At 55.4% G+C, this 19,187-nt stretch overlaps 1 protein-coding gene across 1 annotated transcript in view; it reads right to left on the minus strand.

Moving 5' to 3' along the window:
• Nucleotides 1-12,982: 12,982 nt before the first annotated feature.
• Nucleotides 12,983-19,187, minus strand: part of SND1 (staphylococcal nuclease and tudor domain containing 1) — a 156,995-nt gene continuing 150,790 nt past the window's right edge. Inside the window, exons 18-24 of the mRNA XM_077340608.1 lie at nucleotides 17,512-17,653; nucleotides 17,027-17,150; nucleotides 15,155-15,224; nucleotides 14,098-14,211; nucleotides 13,633-13,836; nucleotides 13,503-13,547; nucleotides 12,983-13,358 (exon numbers count right to left, since the gene is read on the minus strand). Of these exons, the coding sequence (XP_077196723.1) occupies nucleotides 13,293-13,358; nucleotides 13,503-13,547; nucleotides 13,633-13,836; nucleotides 14,098-14,211; nucleotides 15,155-15,224; nucleotides 17,027-17,150; nucleotides 17,512-17,653 (765 nt within the window). The 3' untranslated portion in view covers nucleotides 12,983-13,292. The remainder of the gene's footprint in view (nucleotides 13,359-13,502; nucleotides 13,548-13,632; nucleotides 13,837-14,097; nucleotides 14,212-15,154; nucleotides 15,225-17,026; nucleotides 17,151-17,511; nucleotides 17,654-19,187) is intronic.

Raw genomic sequence — 19,187 nt, forward strand, 5'->3', positions numbered from 1 at the left:
ACTATCTGAAAATCTAGATTGCACTCCTTCAATTTATCCATCAGAACATTATGGGGAACCTTATCAAAGGCTTAACTAAAATCCAAGTATACAACATCAACTGAATTTTCACGATCCAGCAAACCTGTTACTTGGTCAAAAAAGGAAACCAGGTTGGTCTGACAGGACCTGTTGGAGACAAATCCATGCTGACTTCCTTGGATCACCAAATTGTCCTCCAGATGTTTGCAGATCACTCCCTTTAATATCTGCTCCATTATCTTCCCCACAACAGAGGTCAGACTCACTGGTCTGTAGTTTCCCGGGTCATCCTTCCTCCCTTTTTTGAAGATCGGAATAACGTTTGTTCTCTTCCAGTCCTCCGGGACATCTCCAGTCCTTAAAGAGGTCCCGAAGATGATGGACAAGGGTTGTGCAAGTTCTCTGGAAAGTTCTTTGAGCACTCACGGGTGCATTTCATCCGGCCCAGGGGATTTGAACTCATCCAGTGCAGCTAAATGCCTCTTGACAACCTCTCTGTCCATGTCAACCTGCCACTATCTCTTGGCTACTGCCTTCTCTAGATGTGCCTAAACCCTTTGACTTGCGGGGGAAAACAGATGTAAAATAGACACTGAGCCTTTTTGCTTTCTCTGCATCCTCCGTTAGATCTATCTATCTGTCTGTCTGTCTGTCTGTCTGTCTGTCCCACCACTTTCAGCAAATTGGCTCATGGTAGGTTACATATACAAGAGCGAACTTAACATCCCTGATAACCACAATGGGGTAGTTAATGACCTGGAGCCAGACATCCTGGAATGTGAAGTCAAATGGGCCTTAGGAAGTCTGAGCAACAATAAAGCTAGTGGTGGTGACAGCATTCCAGTTGAACTATTCAAAATCTTAAAAGACGATGCAGTAAAAGTGCTACACTCAGTATGCCAACAAATTTGGAAAACACAACAATGGCCATAGGATTGGAAAAAGTCAGTTTACATTCCAATCCCAAAGAAGGGCAATGCCAAAGAATGTTCAAACTACCGCACCATCACACTCATTTCTCATGCTAGCAAAGTTATGCTCAAAATTTTACAAGCTAGATTCCAGCAATATGTGGACCAAGAACTTCCAGAAGTACAGGCAGGATTTCGAAGATGCAGAGGAACTAGAGATCAAATTGCCAACATACACTGGATCATGGAGAAAGCTAGGGAGTTCCAGAAGAACATCTGCTTCATTGACTATGCTAAAGCCTTTGATTGTGTGGAGCACAACAAATTGTGGCAAGTTCTTAAAGAGATGGGAATACCAAAACATCTTATTTGTCTCTTGAGAAACTTATATGCAGGTTAAGAAGCAACAGTGAGAACAGAACATGGAATCACTGATTGGTTCAAAATTGAGAAAGGAGTTCGGCAAGGCTGTATACTGTCGCCTTGCCTATTTAACTTGTATGCGGAGCACATCATGAGAAAGGCGGGGTTAGAGGAGTCAAAAATTGGGATCAAGATTGCAGGGAGAAATATCAACAACCTCAGATATGCAGATGATACCACTCTAATGGCAGAAAGTGAAGAGGAACTAAAGAGCCTGTTGATGCGGGTGAAGGAGGAGAGTGTTAAAGGTGGCTTGAAACTCAACATCAAGAAAACAAAGATCAGGGCATCCGGCCCTCTCGATTCCTGGCAAATAGATGGGGAAGAAATTGAGGTAGTGACAGATTTTATTTTCCTGGGCTCCAAGATCACTGCAGATGGGGACTGCAGCAAAGAAATTAAAAGACACTTGCTCCTGGGGAGGAAAGCTATGGCAAATCTAGACAGCCTCCTAAAAAGCAGAGACATCACCCTGCCAACAAAAGTGTGTTTAGTCTAGGCTATGGTATTCCCAGTTGCAATGTATGGTTGCGAAAGTTGGACCATAAGGAAGGCCGAGCGTCAAAGAATTGAGGCTTTTGAACTCTGGTGCTGGAGAAGACTCTTGCGAGTCACTTGGACTGCAAGGCGAACAAACCGGTCAGTCCTAGAGGAGATCAAACCTGACTGCTCTTTAGAAGGCCAGATCCTGAAGATGAGACTCAAATACTTTGGCCACCTGATGAGAAGGAAGGATTCCCTGGAGAAGAGCCTAATACTGGGAGTGATTGAGGGCAAAAGAAGAAGAGGACGACAGAGAATAAGGTGGCTGGATGGTGTCCCTGAAGCAGTCAGTGCAAACTTAAATGGGCTCCGGGAAATGGTAGAGGACAGGAGGGCCTGGAGGAACATTGTCCATGGGGTCGCGATGGGTTGGACATAACTTTGCACCTAACAACAACAACAACGTTACATATTGTTGCTGTTGTCAGCTATTCAGTTGTGTCTGACTCTTGGCGACCCCTTGTCACAGCTGCTGCTACGATCCCTGATCCCACACTGCTTTCCTCAGCCCTGCAGTGTTCTGGCTGGTGTCCACCTCGATTGCATCCAACCACTGTGTCCTTTGTTGGCCTGGTTTCCTTTTTCCACTGACCAATCCTAGCATAATTAGTTTCTCTACTGACTTGGATTGCATGATATAGCCAAAGTAAGTGAGCTGGAGTGTTGCGATTTTGACTACCAGTGATAGCATAGAATCATAGAGTTGGGAGGGGCCATACAGGCCATCTAGTCCAACCCCCTGCTCAATGCAGGATCAGCCCAAAGCATCACACTGCCTGCTCATGTTTAGTTTAGATCAGACTTTATGTGCTGTAGACCCCTTCAAGGATCGCTGCCTTGTCATGGTGAAGGGGCTTGCATAGCTCAGTGAAGCTATGAGCTATGCCATGCTGGGCCACCCAACATGGACAGGTCATAGCAGAGAGCTCTGACAAAAGGTGATCCACTGGAGAAGGAAATGGTAAACCACTCCAGTATCTTTGCCATCAAAACTTTATGGACAGTTCCAAAAGGAAAAATGATATGACGCCGGAAGATGAGCCCCTCAGGTCGGAAGGTGTCCAATATGCTACTGGGGATGAGCAGACGGCTAGTATGAGTAGCACCAGAATGAAGGAAGCAACTGGGCCGAAGCCGAAGGGACTCTCAGTTGTGCATGGATCTGGAGGTGAAAAATCTGATTCTGTAAAGATTACTGTGGGCAAGAATCTCTCAGAAGAAATGGAGCAGCCTTCATAATCAATAAAAGAGTAAGAAAAGCAGTCTTGGGATGCAATCCCCAAAATGGCAGAATCAGTTCTAATCCAAGGCAAACCATTCAACATCACAGTACTACAGGTCTATGCCCCAACCACTGCTGCTGAAGAGGATGAAGCCTTTGATTTTGTGGAGCACAACAAATTGTGTCAAGTTCTTAAAGAGATGGGAATACCAGAGCATCTTATCTGTCTCTTGAGAAACCTATATGCAGGTCAAGAAGCAACAGTGAGAACCGGGCATGGAATCACTGATTGGTTCAAAATTGAGAAAGGAGTTCGGCAAGGCTGTATACTGTCGCCTTGCCTATTTAACTTGTATGCGGAGCACATCATGAGAATGGCGGGATTAGAGGAGTCCCAAATTGGGATCAAGATTGCAGTGAGAAATGTCAACAACCTCAGATATGCAGATACCACCACTCTAATGGCAGAAAGCGAAGAGGAATATCACTCTAAAGGCAGAAAGCGAAGAGGAACTAAAGAGCCTCTTGATGCGGGTGAAGGAGGAGAGTGCAAAAGTTGGCTTGACACTCAACATCAAGAAAACTAAGACCATGGCATTCGGCCCTCTCAATTCCTGGCAAATAGATGGGGAAGAAATGAAGGTCATGAGAAATTTTATCTGAGGTTGTTGATATTTCTCCCCGCAATCTTGATCCCAATTTTCGACTCATCTAACCCTACCTTTCTCATGATGTGCTCTGCATACAAGTTAAATAGGAAATGTTCAGGAAATGGAAGGAAGGACAGAGCTCTTTTTTAGAGTACCTACAGGTTACTAGGCACCGTAGATCAATCATCAGAAAGGCCAAAGCTGAGAGTGAACTAAGATTGGCCAGGGAAGCCCATTGTAACAAGAAAAGATTTTTCAGTTATGTGAGGAGCAAACGTAAAGTAAAGGAGGCAATAGGCCCACTGTTGGGTGCAGATGGACAAACTCTAATGGAGGATGCAGAGAAAGCAGAAAGGCTCAGCGCCTATTTTACATCTGTTTTTTCCCACAGGTCAAAGGGTTTAGGCACATCTAGAGAAGGCAGTAGCCAAGAGATAGTGTCTGGGTGGCAGGTTGACATGGACAGAGAGGTTGTCAAGAGTCATTCAGCTGCACTGAATGAGTTCAAATCCCCTGGGCCGGATGAAATGCACCCGAGAGTACTCAAAGAACTTTCCAGAGAACTTGCACAACCCTTGTCCATCATCTTCGGGACCTCTTTAAGGACTGGAGATGTCCCGGAGAACTGGAAGAGAGCAAACGTTATTCCGATCTTCAAAAAAGGGAGGAAGGATGACCCGGGAAACTACAGACCAGTGAGTCTGACCTCTGTGCACGGTCTGGTACTTTTTAACATATTTATCTAGATGAGGGGGTGCGGAGACTACTCATCAAGTTTGCAGAGGACACCAAATTGGGAGGACTGGCAAATACTCCAGAAGATAGAGGCAGAGTTCAACGAGATCTGAATACAATGGGAAAATGGGCAAATAAGAACAAGATGCAATTTAATAAAGTATAAAGTTCTGCCTCTGGGTCAGAAAAATGGAAAGCATGCCTACTGGATGGGGGATACGCTTCTAGGTAACACTGTGTGTGAACGAGACCTTGGGGTACTTGTGGATTGTAAACTAAACATGAGCAAGCAGAGTAATGCAGCGGTAAAAAAGTCAAATGCCATTTTGGGTGTATTGGTGCAAACTTAAATGGACTCCAGAGAATGGTACAGGGTAGGAAGGCCTGGAGGATCATTGTCCATGAGGTCGTGATGGGACGGACACGACTTCACACCTAACAACAACAACAAAGTATTTGAAAGGTTGTCACTTGGAGGAGGGCAGGATGCTGTTTCTGTTGGCTGCAGAGGAGAGGACACGCAGTATGAAGTGATTATTTCCATTCCATGACATTGCATCTGAGGAAGTTCATACCTTGAATAAAACTTTTTTAGTCTTAAAGGTGACTCTAAATTTGTTCTGCTGCTTCAGACCATCCTGGCTACTCACTTGAATCTGCCATTATGTAAATGACTTCCTTCTTGGGTACTTGTTTTCAGGTTTCCTGAATGGCAGCGTAGAAGTATTCAGCTTCTGCCTCTGTAGCATCAGTTGTTGGAACGTATCCTTGGATAGCTGTGATATTTATTGACTCAGCACAAATCTGAATTACCATGACTTGATCACTGATTGTCAAAGATCTTTCCACTACTTTTTTTTGTTTGCCTTAAAATATGTACATTTCACATATAAACTCCACCCAATGCAATAATATGAAAACCATCCCCCATGCAATTATAATCCTTAACTTGGCAGCAGACCAAAGGATTTCAAGAGTCCAGGCAGTGAGGTCTCCGGGCAGCCATGACGTTTGCCATGCAGTCTGCCTTTGGCCCAGTCAGGGTCAGCCTGGCCTTAGCCAGCCGGGGCCAGGGAGGGGACCTGGGACCCTCTGCCCAGCTCTGCCACTCCTCTCAAGCGTGGGAGGGAAACGAGGGAAGGAAGAAGGAAGAGGCGGGCATCCTGTCCCAAGTGCCTTGAAGGGACAAAGGGACAGAGAGCTGGCCAAGGAAGGTCTTTTCCCCGGGACTGGGCCACTGAGACCAGAGGAAGAACCCGACATTCACTTGTGGGCCCAGCGCTGCAATGACCATGAGCCAGACCCACTGGCGGTTCGCATGACCCCTCAGTGCCTCAGTTACAAAAGAGTAACAAGGATTCCACTACCGGCTCAAAAAGAACTGGTGCTTGGGGGAGGGGCTCTGGTGCTTGCTGGGGAGGGGGGAGGAGAAGAGCAGTCCTGGCAGTTTCCAGCAGAGCTGCCTCTCTGGGAGGCTGCTGGAGTGTGGCGGATGGGGCCTCTTATTTATTGGTTTGTTTATTTATTTGGATTTTTATGCTGCCCATTCTTTGCAGCTCTGGTCCCAGCGTGCATGCTGTGCAAAGGCTCCTCTTGAATTCCTTTCTGAGTGGTTGGGAACGGTTCTTTGGGGAGCCCGGAGGATCTTCCCTCGTCCCCAAGAGAGCCCCCTCCCCCCCATGTCATTGAGCTCCAGAGGGCACTTCCAGAGGGCGAAGGAGGGGCTTGTTGACTTCCGGCACCTTCAGGAGCATTACCTGACGGCCTTCCTGACCACCTGTGATGGATATGGGGAAGAAGGTTGTGGGGTCTCCTTGAAATCTGGGCCCTGGCAGAAGCCCACAGATAGCCCAGGAGGGACAGCTCACCATTGATAAAAGATAGAATCATAGAATCATAGAGTTGGAAGGGGCCATACAGGCCATCTAGTCCAACCCCCTGCTCAATGCAGGATCAGCCCTAAGCATCCTAAAGCATCCAAGAAAAGTGTGTATCCAACCGTTGCTTGAAGACTGCCAGTGAGGGGGAGCTCACCACCTCCTTAGGCAGTTGGATATATTCAGACCCCACCTGGAGGTTGGCAGCAGCTTTAATTCCAGCAGATCCCACCCCGTTTTGATTCTGGTTCAAACAAACTTGCAAAAGTGTGAAGGGGGCTGAGAGGGGGAGGGGAACAGGCAAGGGACCCGCCTCCCCCACATTCTTGGTACTTGTGGTGAAGAACGGCGGCCTCTAATCTGGAGAGCTAGGCTTGCTTCCCCACTCCTCCTCTTCCACAGGCAGCCCGCTGGGTGACCTTGGGCAAGCCTCCGTTTTCTTGGAGCTCTCTCAGCCCCCCTGACCTCACTGGGGGTCTGCTGTGGGGAGTGGAAGGGAAGGTGATTCCCCCTCAGGCAGTAAGACGTAGGGTCCAAACGTTGGCTTTTCTCTTTTCCTGGGCCCAGCAAAGGAGCAAAATGGTGGCTTTGGAAACCTGCCCCCCCCCCCAACAGTAGGCTCCAAAGGACAGCCCCTGCCTAGGGTTAGGGGGAGCCAGGATGTCTGGGTTCCCTCTGGGGGAAGTGGGGCCTATGAAGCAGGAGAGGGAGGGATTCCTGACCTCTTTCCAGCCGTGGGTGCTGAAGGCAACCCGGGAAGGGGGATTACAGGGAGAGCCTGGCAGGGTGTGGTGTGTGTGTGTGTGGTTTGTACAGGTGCTCCAGAGGGTGAGAAGATGCACACACTCACACACTCACCCTGTTCCCAAAACAGGGATCACTGCCCCCCCCCCCCAGCACACAGAGATGGTAGAACACGCACATTTGTTCTTTTGGTGGGAGATATGCCTCGTTTCTTTGGCAGAAGAATGTGTGTCCTGCCTTTCTGCAGGAAGCAAGACCCTTTAAAATAATCCTAATGAGGACCCAGCTTGCTTGCTGGGGTGTAAACTGTCATGACCGGGGAAGGCACTGGAAAACCACCCTGTATTGAGTCTGCCATGAAAACGCTAGAGGGCGTCTCCCTAAGGGTCAGACATGACCCTGTGCTTGCACAGGGGATACCTTTACCTTTAGAGGGCCTCTTGTGGCGCAGAGTGGTAAGGCAGCAGACATGCAGTCTGAAGCTCTGCCCACGAGGCTGGGAGTTCAATCCCAGCAGCCGGCTCAAGGTTGACTCAGCCTTCCATCCTTCCGAGGTCGGTAAGATGAGTACCCAGCTTGCTGGGGGGTAAACGGTCATGACTGGGGAAGGCACTGGCAAACCACCCCGTATTGAGTCTGCCATGAAAACGCTAGAGGGCGTCACCCCAAGGGTCAGACATGACTCAGTGCTTGCACAGGGGATACCTTTACCTTTACATTTAAAGCCAACTTAGAACCAAATCTTTGCCAGATGCACAAAGATGCACTCACTGAGTGTCCTGCAAAGTGCAGAGGGTTGGACTAGATGACAGGAGGTCCCTTCCAACTCTATGATTCTATGAGTCTATGAAGGTTCAAGGGGGTGACAGTGGATGAGCAATAGGGTTGTACGTGTCCTACAAAGTGCAGGGGGTTGGACTGGATGACCCAGGAGGTCCCTTCCAACTCTATGATTCTAGTTGCCAATGCCTGGGCAGCTGACAGGCCCCAGAGAGGGAGGCCGGCCAGGCTCAAGACCAGTGGAATCTTACCCCGCAACACAATTTCCAGCATACCAGCCATCAAGAGTCAGAGCTCCCTTCGTTAGATGCCAGCAGGAATGGAGAGCCCTGAGTCCTTCTACGTCAGCCGGAAGGAGGCTCCGAAGCAGCTTGACTAGAGCGGAGGAAGCAGGAGAACAGCCTCTGCCCCGAGCCCTATGCCCCTCCTCAGTCCTGGCCCGCGGGGCGGGGGGGGGGGGGGCTTGGGAATGGCTCCCTGCTGTGGTCTCCAGGCACCATTGCTCTGGTCCTTTCTCCCCCACCACACTTCTGCCCCTGCTGTAATGAGGAGCGGTGATTTTAGGGCCGGGGTTGCAGCTGCAACAAGGAGAGATGAAGCCAGGGAGATGGGGCTGGCTCCTGGGGCCCACGGCAAGATGCTCAGGCCTAGCCTAGAAGGGGAGACCATTCTGCCCCAACGCTTCGGTGCCCACAGGAATTTGGCAGGCAGAAGGCTTGGGCAGGCGGTGGCCCCAGGGGGGGCTTTGCATGAGCGAGGGAGCCAGCAAGTCAAGGCCTGGCCCTCTTCTGGCCAGAGATTCAGTCTGCTCTCCAGAAGCCGGTTTGATATTTGATTTCTCCATTTCCAATCTGAGGAAGTCACTGACCTTTCCAGAGCACCATTGTTTTGCTGCCTGATTCTCCTGGCAAAATATTCAAATATCTTTAAATAGTGATTAGAGCTTCTGGGGCCATCCACCCCCCCACCCCCACCCCCCACATCCCCATTACAGGTCTCCTTCCTCCTTTCCTTGTTCCTGATGAGGTGTTTTTAAAATTAAGGGAAGTGGATCGCCCCTGCCAGTTCAAGCACATTGGGGGAGAAATCCAAGGGGTGGGGGGGGGAGGAGGAGGGTTCCTTCAGTTCGCACCCACAAGCACAGGCCCTTAGCAAGTCCCTCGTCCAGTGGGGCCTGGATGCCACCCCCTCCGTCTATTTGGCTTCCTGGGGCTTCCTCTGACTGCACAGCCAAGCTGGCACTTGGAGGCCATGCCAGAGTCGAGGCAAGACAGAAGAGTGACTGGGGACTGGGAGGTTCGACCCAGGACTGGAGATGTCACCTGTTCGGGGCGGGGTTGCCCTTCCGCTCTTCTGCTGCAGCCCCCTGCCTCCTCCTCCTCCCCGCCCCCCGCTACCCACCCGCCCTCTTCCGTCGGGGCTCAAGGAGTGCCCCTGGCTTTTGTCCTTCCGGAGCGCCAGGGGGAGCGCACCCCTGCCTGGAGCCCCCCTCTCCGTCCAGCCCCCCCCCCCGGCGGAGTAGCAGCCAGCCACGGGCACAAGCCCCGCAGGGGAGCACGGAGGACCGCCGCCTCCAGGTGCCTGCTCCGGGGCGGGCGGAGGGCGGCGAGCGCCGTCCCCCCTGCGGGATCCCCGAGTGGGAAGGGCTGGCCGGGAGGATCCCTCCGGGCCGGTGCTGCTGTGTTAATCATAGGGCCGCGCTAATTTAATTGGAGCGTAATTACAGCGCAGGGCAAGGGAGGGCATGTTTCAATACTTAATGGGCTCACTTCATTGTAATTGGAATAATATTTACAAGCCCCCGGGAAGAGGAGCGGCGCTGGGCCGCCCTGCCGTGGGGCAGGCTCCGGAGGCGGGGGCACGAAGCCCTTGGGGCCTGCTCTTGGCCTGGCCCCCTCCGACCCTCCGCGCAGGCGAAGGGTGCCAGCGGACGCACGGGAGTGGCACCGGGCCTCCTCGGAGCCGCCCTCCGCTCGGCGCCCAGCCAAGCTGCCCGGCAGCCGAACCGGGCCCGGCTCAAGGGAGCTTGGGTGGCGGGCTGCAGTCCATGGCAGCAGCCAGCTCCGGCCCCGCAGAAGGCAGCTCGAGCGAGCGCGGCCCGGATCAGCACCGAGGACAGCGGCCGGGAAGCGCCTCCCCGCCCTCCGCTCGCTCGGCCGGTCCGCGGCCCCGAGGCCCGGGCAAACGGGCGCGGGGCCAGGATTGGGAGGGGGGGCAGAGGAAACTTTTAATCGCCGCCTCGTCTTCCCCTTCAGCACCAAGGGGACCGGGGGGGGGGGTGAAAATGCGGTACAGAAGCAGAATTGCCTCCCCCCCCCACCCCGAAAGCATCAGGCCAACATAAAGGCCAGAGTGGCAACCACCACCCCGCCGCCCCCATGAAAATTCGCAGCCCCCCCCCGCAGCAACACGCCCCGCAGCTCCACGCCCAGGTGCTCCAGCTTCTGACACACATGGGGGGGGGGGGCGCTCCAGAAGGGAAAGCTTTGTGGGGGGGGCAGAGGTGGGCCCCAATTCTAATATTATGGAGAATGGAGGGAAAAGCTCCAGCTCTCTTTCCAGCTCTTTCTCTACCCGAGGGAGTCTCAGAGTGGCTTCCACTCACCTTCCCTTTCCTCTCCCCACAACAGACACCCTGTGAAGTGGGTGGGGCTGAGAGAGCCCTAATATTACTGAAGAAGAATTGGTTCTTATATGCTGCTTTTCTCTACCCGGAGTCTTAAAGCTGCTTACAGTCGCCTCCCCTTTCCTCTCCCCACAACAGACACCCTGTGAGGGAGGGGAGGCTGAGAGAGCCCTGAGATTACTGAAGAAGAAGAGTTGGTTCTTAGATGCCGCTTTTCTCTACCCGCTGCTTTTATGCTGCTTTTCTCCACCAGAAAGAGTCTCAAAGTGGCTTCCAATCGCCTTCCATTCCCTCTCCCCACAACAGACACCCTATGAGGTGGGTGAGGCTGAGGGAGCCCTGAGATTTTCTCTACCCAAAGGAGTCTTACATTCTGCCCAAGAGTTGGTTCTTTTATGCTGCTTTTCTCCACCAGAAAGAGTCTCAAAGCGGCTTCCAATCGCCTTCCCTTTCCTCTCCCCCACAACAGATATGTTTTCATGAAGATGCTCACTACAACCCCAAGATCCTTCCCCCTCCTACTGAGGACTCATCAGCACTGACTGAACGTTGGCTCTTGTCGTTTCCGCTTCTGAGGGGGGGAAAGGCTGATGCCCCATTCTGGTCTACACCTGCCACCACGCAGCCCCTGCAGATGTTCCCCACCGTCCTCCCTCGCCATCTCTTTCTGCCTGAGGAAGCTTCGGACTTCCAAGCAGGCAGCTCTTGGCCTCTCAGCCAATTCTGTCCTGTTTTCCCTTCGAGGCAGTTTGTCCCTGTTTTCTCTGTTGTTGTTGATTTTGAGCATTTCCCACCCCCTTGGAAGGAAAGCTCCCTGGCGGGAGATGGACTGACGTGAGTGGCCCATATCTGGCCCAGGAGCTCCCAACCTCCAGGCTGGGCCACAGGACTCGTGCTGATGACCTTAAGGTTCCTTACACGGTTCCTGAACAACTCCAGAGGTCTGTCTGGACCCCACATCCATCTGAACTTGCATGGAGAGGGGAGAGGAGAGTTGGGGGGCACGGTTCCACAAGAACAGAAAGGCACCTGCTGTGTGACGTGGGCCCCTGCCTCCCTCACCTGGGCCAACGTGCAGCAGTAGCAACAGGCAAGAGACCCCCCGCTTCCCAGGAGGACCCACATGCAGGGCTCAGAGGCTCCCTGAACTAGTCCATCATGGCCAATAGTCAGAGAGGCTGCCGGAAGAGAAGGAAAGATGGGTCAGGGGAGCAGCCGAACACTCCCAAGTCACACAGGGGCCAAAACTCAGGGGCCCTCAGGAGAGCCACCAGCAGGGCTCTCCTACTCCCCTCCCCCAAGCAGCACGGAGGCAGGACATCGCTGTGGCTAATGGATGACCCCAAACTCTCTCCTTGTTCCTCCAAGCTGAAGAGGCCTGCCCTCTTTCACCTTCCTCCCTAGGGAAAGTGCTCCATCCTCTCCATCCTTCCGCTTGCCCGTTCCGAACCTGCCCCAGGGCTGGGATGTCTTTGTTGACCAGAACCACCGGCAGCATTCCAAAGGAGGCCCACCCAAACATCCATGCAGGGGAAGGGGAGTTGCTTTCCATACAAGTACCTGCCCTTCCTCTCCCCACAACAGACACCCTGTGGGGTGGGGGGGAGGGGGGGAGAGAGAGCTCTAACAGAACTGCTCTGCAGGAACAGCCCTAAGAGAACTGTGACTGGCCCAAGGACACCCAGGTGGCTGCATGTGGAGGAGGAGGAGGAGGAGGAGGAGGAGTGGGGAATCCAGTCCGGACTTCCAGATTAGGGGCCACCTCTCTTCACCCCAGCCCCACGCTAGCTCCCTGGCTGCTTTCTTTCCTGCCCCCTCCCTAAGACTCCTATGCACCGCATGTGCCTTTTCCGTTGCAGCCACACACCGGGTCGGTGCCTTCAGTGGGCTCTCTGCCAGCCAGTCCAGCCGGTGTGGGCCTCGTGCAGATGGGTTGCTGGGTTGCCAGGCACGTAGTCCCGCCCTTGCCCATCAGGACCCTCGGGAGCCCCGTTGATGCCCACCCTCGAGAGATCCCTCCGTGCTCCTCACCGCCCTGCACAACTTTGTGCCACCTGCACATCTAGCCCGCTCACTGCTCACCCCCCAACTGCCAAGGGTTAATGAACGAGGGGGAAAGCACCGGGTGTGGCCCGGAGGCCAGAGGGGGGCCTTCAGTCTCCTGTCCCTGGGAGCCTCCTGGGGGGAGCCAGCTCTCCCCAGCCCAGGTGCTGGCTGCCCTCGATGCTCCCGGCCCCACAACACCCCTCACTGCCTCCTGGACAGGCCAGAACCCGGCCACTGTGGCCGTGGAGCCATCTGGTGGTAGGACCGGGGCCCTTGTGGCCAGTTTACTGACTCGTCCTGCCATGCTATCTGGGGGTGGGGGGAGAAAGGACTGCAGTCTAGCCCAACCCCCCTTTTCGCCATACCAGGGAGGACCTCTTGTACGACCTGAAACCACACAGCCCTGCCCAGCTTCTGACTACTTTTATTGGCTTCCAAGACTGAAGCAGGCTTGGCGGTGGGTGGGAGGAGAGAGAGACAGAGAGAGAGAGAGAGAGAGAGATTTGCAGCACAGGGCCCCTTCCCCGCCCCACAGTCTAGGACCCCACTGCCCACCCAGTCCTGGAAGTTGAGCTCGGCTCCCTCCCTCCCGCCTGCCTGCAAAGACATCCATGAAGTTCGGGAGGCAGGCAGGGGCTGGGTTTCGAATGGAGGGGGGGGGGGCGGTGCCCCACTGGGGCTGAGGAGGGCGGTCTGGACGGTCGCCGTCTACATCTAGCGGCTGTAGCCAAACTCGTCAGCGTCGTCGGCCCGGAAGTCTCCGTAGCGCCACAAATTCAGCTGCAAGAGGGAGGGAGGGAGGGAGCGATGTGGGGGAAGTTTGGCTTGGGACCACCCTCCAGTGCCATGATGCCAGAGGCTATGGGTTCAGCAGCCCCTGTGCCCCTCCTCCTCAGACGCCCCCCTCACTCTTTGCCCCCTTACCCGGGCACTCTTGGCAGCTTCCTGTGCGTTCAGGTATTCGGTGATCTGCAGGTGAAAGGAAGGGTCTGAGCAGCCCCAAAGCAGCAGCCGCCCCCGCCGCCCGGCCCAGCACAGACTCCCAGGGGCTTACCACTTTCTGGAACTGCTTCTCCTTGCGGGGCTCCACCATGACCAGCCCCTCCTTCACCAGCCCCAGCCCCACATCGCCTTTGGAGTCAGCAAACTGCAGTGTGACCTGTGGGCAGCTGGGCCCGGCATGCTCCACGTTCAGCAGGCACTGCGTGTTCTGGATGTCCCGCACTACGCTGTCCACGGCATCTGCCCGTGCCTCCTCCTGCAGCCACACAGAGCCCCCACACACCCACCCACCCCGGGTCTGTCTTCAGAAGCAGGCAGGGTGCCCCCCCTCCTCCCAGAAGGCCCTCCTCCCCCCTGCACACCTGGCCGACCTCCCTGGGAGGGTCCAAAGGGAGCCCCTCCTCTTTTGCCAGCCCCCAGGAGCAGAGCAGCCTCTCTAAGAGCTCCCTTCCAAGGCTCAGGGAGCTCCTCTGGCAGTGACAGGGGTGTGGCCACGCTCCCCCAGTGCCCTACTCACATCTTGGGGCACCTGGATGAAGGCAAACTTGTACTCTGTGGCCTGGGCAGCCAGGGCACACGTGCCAAATGCCGGGGGCAGGGCTGCCAGCCGGGTGAACGGCAGGGTCTCCTTCTGCAGGGAGGGAGAAAAAGGGTGTCTGTGACAGCTGCCAGGGTCCTGCGTGAGAGAGCAAGCATTCTGGGCTGCTGCCTGGCCCTGGAGGGAGGCATGCAAGCCAAGGGATCCCACAGCAGCAGCAGCAGCAGCACCCAGTTGGGACAAAGCCAAAGCCACCGCATGCTGCCTGGCCGGCTGGAGCCCGTGTGGCCCATCTGTGCTACAGGGAAGCTTGGCTTGCACAGAGCACAGAGCACCCGGGACGACAGGGCTGCTCCCCATCCCTGGCTCCCTCCTCTGCCCCCTCTGGGCCGGCTCCTAGACACACACCTGGCCTTGGGCTGGAGGCTGTTGGGTGCCCCTTGGGGCCCACCCCCCAGGACAACCCGGCTGGAGGCATGGCCAGGGGCTGGCTCTGCCCTCTCCCGGCGGCAGGGAGACTGTCAGCCTTCAGGAGGGCTCCTGCCTGCAGCTGCTGGGTAGGATCAGTGTGTGTGTGTGTGTGTGGGGGGGGGGGTTCTTTCAGTGCTGAGCCTAAAAGGCTAGAATGGCCAATCTGGGGTTACCTTATTTCCCCCACACAAACATGCACATGCAACTGCTGGGCAAATATGGCAGCCAAATCCAGGTTTCACCTGAGCCTCATCCGCCACCTGCTCCATGAACTAGAGGAGCCGGCCGGGAGAAGCCCCAGCCTCCCCCCACGGAACAGGCCCAGCAGCCGAAGGGTCAGGAAAGTGTGGGGCTCCCTTGTCCCCAGACCCCACCAGCTCAGGCCAAGGCCACGAGAGGGTTGCTCGGAGGGGCTCCACGGGAGGGAGCCGCTACCAGGGCCCCCCAGAGCAGCACGGAGGTGAGCTGAGGGAACCGGCCTGCCCCCCCTTCTCTCCACAACACACCGGCAAAGCAGGCACCAGAAGCCCCCTCCCCCTCTCGGTGACCCCCAGGCCGCACTCACGTTGCCATAGTCAATGTAGAAGACATGCGCTTTAGATGTCGGCTCCACCTTCTCCACACGAGCTCGGTACCTGGTGGGGGAGGAGGCAATGAGGGTTTAGGCACATCTAGAGATGGCCATAGCCAAGGGAGAGTGTCTGGGTGGCAGCTTCACATGGACAGAGAGGTTGTCGAGAGGCATTTAGCTGCACTGGATGAGTTCAAATCCCCTGGGCCAGATGAAATGCACCCGAGAGTACTCAAAGAACTTTCCAGAGAACTTGCACAGCCCTTGTCCATCATCTTCGGAACCTCTTTAAGGACTGGAGATGTCCCGGAGGACTGGAAGAGAGCAACTGTTATTCCGATCTTCAAAAAAGGGAGGAAGGATGACCCAGGAAACTACAGACCAGTGAGTCTGCCCTCTGTTGTGGGGAAGATAATGGAGCAGATATTAAAGGGAGCAATCTGCAAACATCTGGAGGACAATTTGGTGATCCAAGGAAGTCAGCATGGATTTGTCTCCAACAGGTCCTGCCAGACCAACCTAGTTTCCTTTTTTGACCAAGTAACAGGTTTGCTGGATCGTGGAAGTTCAGTTGATGTCGTTAACTTGGATTTTAGTAAAACTTTTGACAAGGTTCCCCATGATGTTCTGATGGATAAGTTGAAGGACTGTAATCTGGATTTTCAGATAGTTAAGTGGATAGGGAATTGGTTAGAGAACCGCACTCAAAGAGTTGTTGTCAATGGTGTTTCATCAGACTGGAGAGAGGTGAGTAGCGGGGTACCTCAGGGCTCGGTGCTTGGCCCGGTACTTTTTAACATATTTATTAATGATCTAGATGAGGGGGTGGAGGGACTACTCATCAAGTTTGCAGATGACACCAAATTGGGAGGACTGGCAAATACTCCGGAAGATAGAGACAGAGTTCACCGATATCTGAACACAATGGAAAAATGGGCAATTTAATAAATATAAGTGTAAAGTTCTGCATCTGGGTCAGAAAAATGGAAAGCATGCCTACTGGATGGGGGATACGCTTCTAGGTAACATTGTAGAGGAGAGCAACGAAGATGGTCTGGGGCCAAGGGACCAAGCCCTATGAAGATAGGTTGAGGGACTTGGGAATGTTCAGCCTGGAGAAAAGGAGGTTGAAAGGGGACATGATAGCCCTCTTTAAGTAATTGAAAGGATGTCATTTGGAGGAGGGCAGGATGCTGTTTCTGTTGGCTGCAGAGGAGAGGACACGCAGTAATGGGTTTAAACTTCAAGTACAACGATATAGGCTAGATATCAGGAAAAAGTTTTTCACAGTCAGAGTAGTTCAGCAGTGGAATAGGCTGCCTAAGGAGGTGGTGAGCTCCCCCTCACTGGCAGTCTTCAAGCAAAGGTTGGATACACACTTTTCTTGGCTGCTTTAGGGTGCTTAGGGCTGATCCTGGGTTGGACTAGATTGCCTGTATGGCCCCTTCCAACTCTATGATTTATGATTTTATGATTCTATGACACCCCCGCCCCCCCCCGGCAAGGGCTTCAAGCAGCACAACGGGGGGAGGAGGAGGCAGAAGGCTGGAGAGGGGGGGATTGGCCTCATCAAAGTGAGTTTGGCCATGGGGGGAGCCCCCTCTTGTCTGCTGGGCCATTAGCAGCAGTTGCGGACCCCCCGGGATGGCTGCTGGAGACAGGCAGACCAAGTGGGGTGGGATGGGGCGGAGCAGAGGTGGTGGTCTTTCCTGGCCACATCCAGCCACGCCAAGTCTGCACTGCGCCCCCCCCCCCCCCGTTTCAAGAGCCTGCCCCACCGGCTCTCCTGCAAGCCTGTCCGAGAGGCCCGCTGGAGACAGCCTACCCTCCTCTGCTCAGCCAGGCTGCCCCATGGCACGCACTCACCACTCTCCATCGACAAACTTGGCCAGGCAGTAGTCCCCACGGCGGGGCGAGTAGGAGCCCTCGAGAGGCGGGTGGGCCGCAATCTCACTCCGCATGGTCTCCATCAGCTTCTCCAGCTGCGTTCCTGCCGGGAGGGAGGGAGGGAGAGAGGGAGGGAGGACACCCCCAGTCACTGGGCAGCAGGACCCCATCCTTCCCCTGGTGTGGGGATGCTCCAGGGCCAGCAGTCCCAGTGCAGGTGGGTGCAGGGCCTACGGCTGCTCCCAAGAGACCAGCCAGGTGGACTCTCCGGCTTCCCAGCCCCGTGGGGCCCCTTCCCGAGCCCTCCCCCCCCCCGGACTCCCACCAGGATTGCCTCACACCCCCTGAGCTTAGATGGGTGAGCCCGGAGCCTTAGATTAGCTGAGCCCGGAGCCCCAACCGGGTCTTCTGCACAGTGGGGCAGGCTGGCCACATGGTCTCCCCCCTCCCCTCCCCGGCCTCACCCGTCTCCACGTCCTGGACGTAGAAGTGGAGGTCGTCCGTGATTTCGGTGACGAAGACTGCCTTGTAGTTGGCCGTACGCTCCTTCTCCTCGGGGACAGCCACCACGTCCTCCACGGGGGCTTCCTCGTACTGCAGCCATAGCTGAGAGGGCAGAGGGGCCTTGTGGTTAGGGGCAGGGGGGCTGGGGCAAGATGCCCTAGATGTCATGGGGGTGGGAGTGAAGTAGGAGCCTGGCACCCATATGCACCCTGTCAGACTGGCACCCCTGAGCATCCTGCTGACCAGCTAGACGCGGTCTACCCCCCACCCCACACTGACTCCAGCCTAGCCCCCAACCTGTGCGCGAAGGAGGCCCTGACCTGGACAAGCCTCGGAGGGCAAAGAGGCTGGGTGGAGGCTGGAGTGGCTGGGCTGCCTCACCCCCCCACACACACACACAGACAGACAGACAGACAGACACCCCGCCAGTCAGCAGAAGGGGTTCCCCATTGGTGGGGCAGCTCCCTGCTGCTCTCTGGGATGGGCTCCAGAACAGTGCTGGGGCGGGTGCTGGTAAGCCTGGCTGCCCAGCATGAGCCAGGCCCAGGGAGTGCCCCCGCTGCCCTGGGCACCCTTGTCTCCCTCCGCCAGCCACAGATCAGTTGCCAGACAGCGGTGACACTGACTCCCTGCCCGGCTGGCCGAGGGCACCTGGAGGTCTTCCGCCTTCCAGAGAAGCAGGGAGGGCAAGAGACTCTGTTCCGTGGCTTCCCTCACGCTCCTTCCCTCCCTTTCAAGGAGCTCCTTCAGGGATCGGGAGGAGGCCAAGCCAAGAGCTCAACCCAAGGGCAACTGTGCAGGATCAGACCAGCGGGCCCCCTGGGCCGGCATCCTGTCCCCCAGGCTTCTAGGAGGTGCCCAACCTGCGCATGGCAGCTACAGCATCCCTTTCTTGTCGTTTCGGAGCCCCTAGGGTGCACGGGCTTCTGAGCATGGAGGCCCCATCCACGCACACTGGCACGTGGCCAGGGACGGACCCCTCCTCCAGTCTGGCATGTCACCCCCCCCCACATAGGAGAGAGGTGTTCTGCCCTTGCTGCCTCTGCACAGCGGCTCCAGAGGGACTAGCCAGGGCTGACCCAGCTTAGCTGCCAAGCTCTGAGGAGACGGGCCAGCCTGGTCAGGGTCTTCTTGACCTCTGGGGATCTACCTCAAGTCGTGTCCCTCCACCACATCCCGAGGCTGCAAGTTCCACAGGGCAGATCTATGTGATGTGCAAAAACCCTCCTCCGGGACTCTCCTTCCCCCCTCAGGACTCTCCTTCCCCCCTCCCCACCCCCTGCATCCCTCTGGGTCAAAGGAAGAGAATTTGCATCGGTCAGCTTTCTCCTCCGAAAAGGCCGTTTCTGAACTCTCTGGCCTGTTTCCCTTGACCCAGCTTCTTCTTTCTATCTTTCTGTCTTTCTGTCTTTCTTTTTTGAAGCCAAAACGCCGCTGCCTCCTCTGCTCCCCCCCCCCCCCCCCCGTGGATGCAATAGGGGCAATGGGGCGGGGAGGCAAGACTCCCAAGGGGGGGGGGGCTGGAACACGGTGCTGCAGCAAGGGCTCCAAGGTGGCCCACTGGGCCCCTCTCCCTTTCCTAACCAGCTGCCCTTTTCTTCAACCCCACACACCCCGGTAGCCAACCCTCCTGCCC

Source organism: Paroedura picta, chromosome 5, assembly GCF_049243985.1.
Source record: "Paroedura picta isolate Pp20150507F chromosome 5, Ppicta_v3.0, whole genome shotgun sequence".
Taxonomy (NCBI): Eukaryota; Metazoa; Chordata; class Lepidosauria; order Squamata; family Gekkonidae; genus Paroedura; species Paroedura picta.